The 6,394-nt window shown below is 39.9% G+C and overlaps 1 protein-coding gene across 1 annotated transcript in view; it reads left to right on the forward strand.

Annotated features, from left to right (window-relative positions):
- The window catches only part of LOC496665 (serum amyloid P-component), a 7,028-nt gene extending 2,885 nt beyond the window's left edge, over window positions 1-4,143 (forward strand). Inside the window, exons 2-3 of the mRNA NM_001011229.2 lie at window positions 560-618; window positions 2,697-4,143. Of these exons, the coding sequence (NP_001011229.2) occupies window positions 564-618; window positions 2,697-3,370 (729 nt within the window). The 5' untranslated portion in view covers window positions 560-563 and the 3' untranslated portion in view covers window positions 3,371-4,143. The remainder of the gene's footprint in view (window positions 1-559; window positions 619-2,696) is intronic.
- Window positions 4,144-6,394: the final 2,251 nt, after the last annotated feature.

Consider the following 6,394-nt stretch of genomic DNA (forward strand, 5'->3'; position numbering starts at 1 on the left):
GTCCTTATGGGGTCCCAAGCTTTTTAAAGAGTGCAAAAGCATCTTAAGTACCTAGTCATGAACCTTATATTAGAGCAGCTCTTGGTGGAACCTTCTGTCCCTTGTAGAGTTGCAGGTTAAGGCTTATTTATCTCACATCTTTTCCAATATTAACCATAAGATAAATATATGTAATTCAATACAGCTTGCATGTTTTAATCATGACCACTGGGCAGCCATCTTGTGATGAATCAATGAGAAGAATCTTTTCTACAAGTAGACACACGCTAGGGAGCCTCACCACAAACGTCTATAATCCCTACTGGAGGTTATTACTGTATATTGCTGTCTAGAAAAAGGAATGATATCCTTAAATGCTGGTCTAAAAACTTGAATTCAAGAAGATCTGGTATGTTGTGTGGAATTACACTAAATGTATAGATCTACCCATATCATCATCACCAGAGGAGGGCAGTATCAGAGCCAACTAGAGTGTGCACATACTAATCACTTTAATGTATATGATATTGAATTAAACAACGACATCCACGATTTATCATTGAATCTTTCTTTTATTTAGGAACATGGAGGTGCGATTCCTCTGGTTTCTACTTTTTGTCGAATCCATGGCACAAGAAGGTAAATAAAAAAAAACAACATTTTTGGTGATTGGTTGTTATGGGTTACTAGACCCTGTTATTTTATTACACCCATAAATGTTTTTCTTCTCAGGCACTGCAGGTGTATGGGGAATAATGAGTAGCTCAGAAATGTTGGCAGATCCAGTAGACCCAAAATCAATAGAAAGACAATACAGGTTTAGAGTCTCGTAGAAAGCCTTCAGACCCAAATGTTTTTGTTGTAGTAAGGAGGGGTAGAATTTTTTTGCTACAATGCTGTTATTCTAAAGTTATAGGGCCTCCTGTAATCCTTCAGAAGGGTGACGATGACATACTAAAGGACCAAAATTGAAACCCTCTGCCATGGGTAATGGAATGCTACTGAAAATAACAAGTTTTAATGGGGTTATAGTACTGGAGAACAGCAGTCTATAGAATGGACCATGGAATCCCTGCAGTCCCCCAGTACCGACTGAGGGAACAAAGAGACACACCATAAGAAGCTGCTTTCATAAAGATCCCGCAGACTATCTTAAAAAATTCAAAGACAATTTTCTGTTGCTCTACATTTAGGGGCATATTTACTAAAACTCGTTTTTTTTGGCCGTGTAAGTCGTATAAACTCGTCATGGTATAAATTTGAATTAAACTCAATCATTGCTGCATGTATAAAATGGCACGATAATGCTTAAAGCGTTCATATGAAAATTTCGAGTTTACAATCGAAAATCCCGAATTTTTTAAATTGAAAGTATTGTTAGAACTCAAAAAATTCAAGTTTAAATGGACGTTCCTTTCGACGAATACTCTTTATTTTTCCCAAACCGGAATTTCACTTAAAACTGGGTGAAATAGAAAACAATGATGGGACTAACTTCCCCTTGAAAAGGTGTGAGATAGAAAACTGTGAGGGGATTAACTTCTTATTGAAACTGGGTGGAACAGAAAACAATAAGGGGATTAATTTACCCTTAAAAAAGGCATTAGATATAAAACAGTGAGGGGGTTAACTTCTCATCGAAACTGGGTGAAACAGATAACAATAAGGGGAGTAACTTTCCCTTGAAAAGGTGTGAAATAGAAAACTGTGACGGGATTAACTTCTCATTGAAAATATGTCAAGGTCAGGCTGTCACTGACTATTCTATTTCTCTACTATTCTAAGCCTCCATAGGATTCAATGGTACTCAACAGATCAAACCTGCTGATTTATTTTTTTTTTTTTAACTAAACATTAATAAATCTCGGAATATGGTAGTTATTTTCGAAAAACAATATCAGAAAACAGTGAGGGGGATTAACTTCTAATTGAAACTGGGTGGAACAGAAAACAATAAGGGGATTAATTTACCCTTAAAAAAGGCGTTAGATAAAAAACAGTGAGGGGATTAACTTCTCATCGAAACTGGGTGAACAGATAACAATAAGGTGATTAACTTCCCCTTGAAAAGGTGTGAAATAGAAAACTGTGAGGGGATTAACTTCTCATTGATAATATGTCAAGGACAGGCTGTCTTCTCTGACTATTCTGTTCCTCTACTATTCCAAGCCTCCATAGGATTCAATGGTACTCGACAGATCAAACCTGTTGATTTTTTTTTTTTTTTTTTAAACTAAACATTAATAAATCTCGAAATCTGGTAGTTATTTTCGAAAAACTTGCATTTTTCGAGAAACAGTATCAGAAAAATCGAGTACTGGCAAAAACCCATTGGTAAATCTCAAAAATATCTAGAAGTAAAAAAAAAAAATTCTGCCCCTTAGTATCCTTTCTCATTTTTGGAGGACTTAACCCTTGCATCCATTACTTATCTGTGTTGGTCTACAGCCGTCGCTGTTGTCTCAGTCGCTTGAGGTTTGGAAGTGGGGCAAATACCCAATAGGTTGAGCAGTGACATCTGACTTGGGGTCAGGGCAAAGACCAAATAGCAGAGAGCACTATAAGAGTTCCCCATTCTATCTGGCATTTGCTTGGCCCTACTAACCCATCAAGCTTGCTTCAGCCATGATACAGGTAAGTAACTTGGGGAGGGGGGCTGGAGAGAGCCAAGAAGTTAATTTGGACACATTTTTTCTTAATACTGTTTTTTTTTCTAGATATGGAGGGAAAGGTCTTCATCTTTCCCAGACAGTCTACTTCAGATTATGTGGTGTTGAATCCACGGTTGACTGAGCCTTTAGACAAACTCACCACCTGCTTGAGGAGCTACACAGATCTACGCAAAAACCATGCTCTTATTAGCGTGGACTTCCCAGGGTCACAGGACCGCCACATGTTTGACATCTTCCAGGGCCCAATGGATTATACCAAACCCACGCCATTTCATCTTTTCTATATCTACATAAACAATTCTTTGGCATCCAGTATGGAACAGACAGACATCCTGCAGTGGAAGCACAGCTGTGTGACCTGGGACTCTAACACTGGGGTTCTACAGCTTTGGGTTAATGGGAAAGTCTACCCTCGAAGAGTACTGCAGAAAGGCTTTTCTATTGATCTACAGGATGGCATTTCCCTGGGTCAGATGCAGAGAAATTATGGGACTGGGTGGGATCCCGAGATTTCTTTTCAAGGGGAAATAAGTGATGTCCATATGTGGAATGAGGTTTTGCCTCCTGAGACCATATGGCAGGTTCTGCTAAATAATAGGTATATCAGTGGGAATGTCATTAGCTGGAGGTCTCTGAACTACACTATTAATGGGGATGTGACTGTCCAACCCAAACTCCAGTGTAAATATTACAGTGCTCAGTCTTACAGTTATTGCTAAAAGAAATTAACAAAGTAAACCATGTGAGCTAAATAAGTGGATATTTTGTTATTATTGTGTAACGTACATGTAGGGACCCATAGGGTTAATGTGCCCCTATGGCTTTAAACCCTACCTTACTTATCTCCTTCTTACTGGGCAAGGATTAATGTAACTAGTTGGTAGTAAACGTATACTGTATACCGCATTATTGGCCCAAGGCCACACCCTACCACACTTTAATATAATGTTAGGAAAGGGGTGGTTCTGCCTTCTTGGCCTGCAGCATCTGATCTAAGTGGATGTCTCCAGGAAGCCTGGGATCCACTCTGATCCAGAAGGTTAGGCCCTAAGGGTACAAGTACACTTAGAAAAGTTGGGGAGCTGGGAATAGCAAGTGCAGAATATCTCCTTAGCACGTTTATTAATGTGAGACAGTCAGACTTGTTTAGTAACAGCAGTTCTGGCTCCAACTAGGAGGTTAGAGGATTAGTCTACTTTACGGGCTCTGCAGCCTTATTGTAGGGACCACGGTTAAGACACAGGTATCAGGCTAGTGCTTATCCCTGAACCACCGTCAGCTGTTTGGGATCCGGTCCAATAAGGGGACATCCTAAGGACAAAAGACTATTTCCCAATACTCTTCACAGTGGTGCAGAACTGTTCCATATCTATTGTACCATCTACTGAGTCTGCCTTGCTTTAACACCTCATGTGCTGTGAGTATAATTGCTGAACCCTGCAACATTATCCTGTATCTTCACCAATAAATCAGTTATTTAGTTGTTTTGCAAGAGCTTCTGGTTTCCATATATTTCTTTAATCCATTTTGTACTTACACCTAGCAGTGGGAGGTGTAGTTACACAACACCCTCCATATAGTAACTTCCCCTTAGCAAAGTCCCATCCTGTGGAAGAGGAGTCCAATGTACCCCATGCTCTATCCTTAGGTGGACATTTTGACTTATATTGCCAAAAAGGGGTTACGGTTACATACACATGTTTATTATGAACTAAATAAATAAGGTTTTATTAAATATGTATTTAGGGGCATATTTATTATGCTGTGTAAAAAACGGTGAGAAAATTCGCCACACATCGCCAGGCTTCGCCGTGTAAAAATGGCGTAAAATCGGCGTAATTGTTTTACGTGTTTTTTCTTCCACTGGAACTTATGGAAAATAACGGCATAATATCCGGCGTAATATCCGGTGTTCAGATGGCGATCTTTTCCCTTTATTTTACACAGCTTTTTACTCCGTTTTTTCGGCGAATTAGTTTTACACAGGATAATAAATATGCCCCTCAATAACAGGCTAAATGTAAGACTAACTAAGCAAGGGGGGGTGAGCTAGAGTGTTATGGGGAAGCTAGTGTAGAGGGGGCAGTGGGATAAGTAAGGTACCATGGGGGAGGAGTGAGGGGGCATTCAGCTTGCCAGCTAAGGAGAAATTACCAGAGACAGCAATGGGGAGGGTGTGGAATCCCTTTGGGTAGAGATTTCAGCATTGGTGTATGCTACAAACCACCCCCTATAGGTGAGGAGAATAAGTCCAGCTACTATTTCAAATGGAGGAGGCCTCACAGCTAGTTCAAGTTGTTATTATGGGGGACTTTAATTATCCAGACATTGAGTAATGGGGCAGGCAAGTCAGAAAAAGCTAGCATGTTTGTAAATATGCTCAATGACAACTTTTTTATTTCAGGTAGTTCAAGAACCTACTTGGACCTGGTAATAACTTATAATACCAAACTGATCTCTAGCATTTGTGTGGGTGAGCATTTGGGGAATAGTGATCATAACATGGTTTGAGATTATATTGCAGAGACAGCTCTATAAAGCAGTAACTAAACCAGTAAAGTTTAGTAGTGCAGATTTTGCCGGTATAAGGGCATCTATACAATATATTTACTTGCAAAGTGCTACAATAGACATGGAAAATGGTATTGCAGCGAGGAGTAAAAAGTAATCCAATTTTTTTTAAATATATACATAGTAAAAAAAAGAAGCATGAAGGGGTGGGACCCTTATTATCATAGGGGGGTCAGTTGGTTGGGTCACTCAGGAGGAAATTCAAAAGAGACTTGAACATGAAAAGGTAAACAAAGGTCCAGGGCCAGATGGGATTCATCTCAGGGTATTAAACAAGCTTAACTCTGTAAATGCTAAACCTCTTCACTTAATTTTTCAGGATTCGTTGAGGTCTGGCATGGTGCCGAGAGACTGGCGGATTGCTAATGTGGTGCCGTTATTTAAAAAGGGATCCCGTTCTCAGCCTGAAAACTATAGGCCTGTTAGTCTGACATCAGTGGCAGGAAAGCTTTTGGAAACTTTGGATACTTGTATACATTGCAAATTAGTATACTACGAATTTAACAGATCTTGCCAGACTGATTTAGTCGCCTTTTATGAGGAGGTGAGCAGGAACCTTGATGCTGGAATGGCAGTGGATGTCATCTACTTGGGCTTTGCTAAAGCATTTGAAACAGTACCTCACAGAAAGTTAAAGGAGACATATCCTATAAAAATTATGACTTTACCAGTGAATTATACTCCTACAGATATAGAAGGATTGTGTTTTAAAAAGTTGTGTTTCTGACTGATTTATTGAGAAATTCCACAAAAACCCCACTAGTCCCGCCCATCTGTTCTACTTCCTGCTGGCTGAATTCTCTGGATGTGCAGGGGGGGGCGGCGGCACTCAGTACCCTGCAGTCTAGGATAGGAACCAATCAGCAGCTAGGCTGACCTGATAGAGAACTGAAGCCTGTCTGTGCTTGTGTGAGTGCAGGGCAGTGATTGGCTCTCCCCCTCCTACTGTGCTTCTGGCAGGGACCGTTAGGACACGCCCACTCTTCATTTCACACTGGACGGAGAACTAGTAGGATCTATAGGGAGTTCCAATAAAGGGGCCATTTTTACAGATCGGATTAATGTTTAGCCCAAAGTGAAACCAGCACCATATATTATTCATAATTGCCTACAGGGTTAGGGGTTTATTCCATTTATCCAATATGTCTCCTTTAATGATAATTTTTTTTTAT

Source organism: Xenopus tropicalis, chromosome 8, assembly GCF_000004195.4.
Source record: "Xenopus tropicalis strain Nigerian chromosome 8, UCB_Xtro_10.0, whole genome shotgun sequence".
NCBI classification, from domain to species: Eukaryota; Metazoa; Chordata; class Amphibia; order Anura; family Pipidae; genus Xenopus; species Xenopus tropicalis.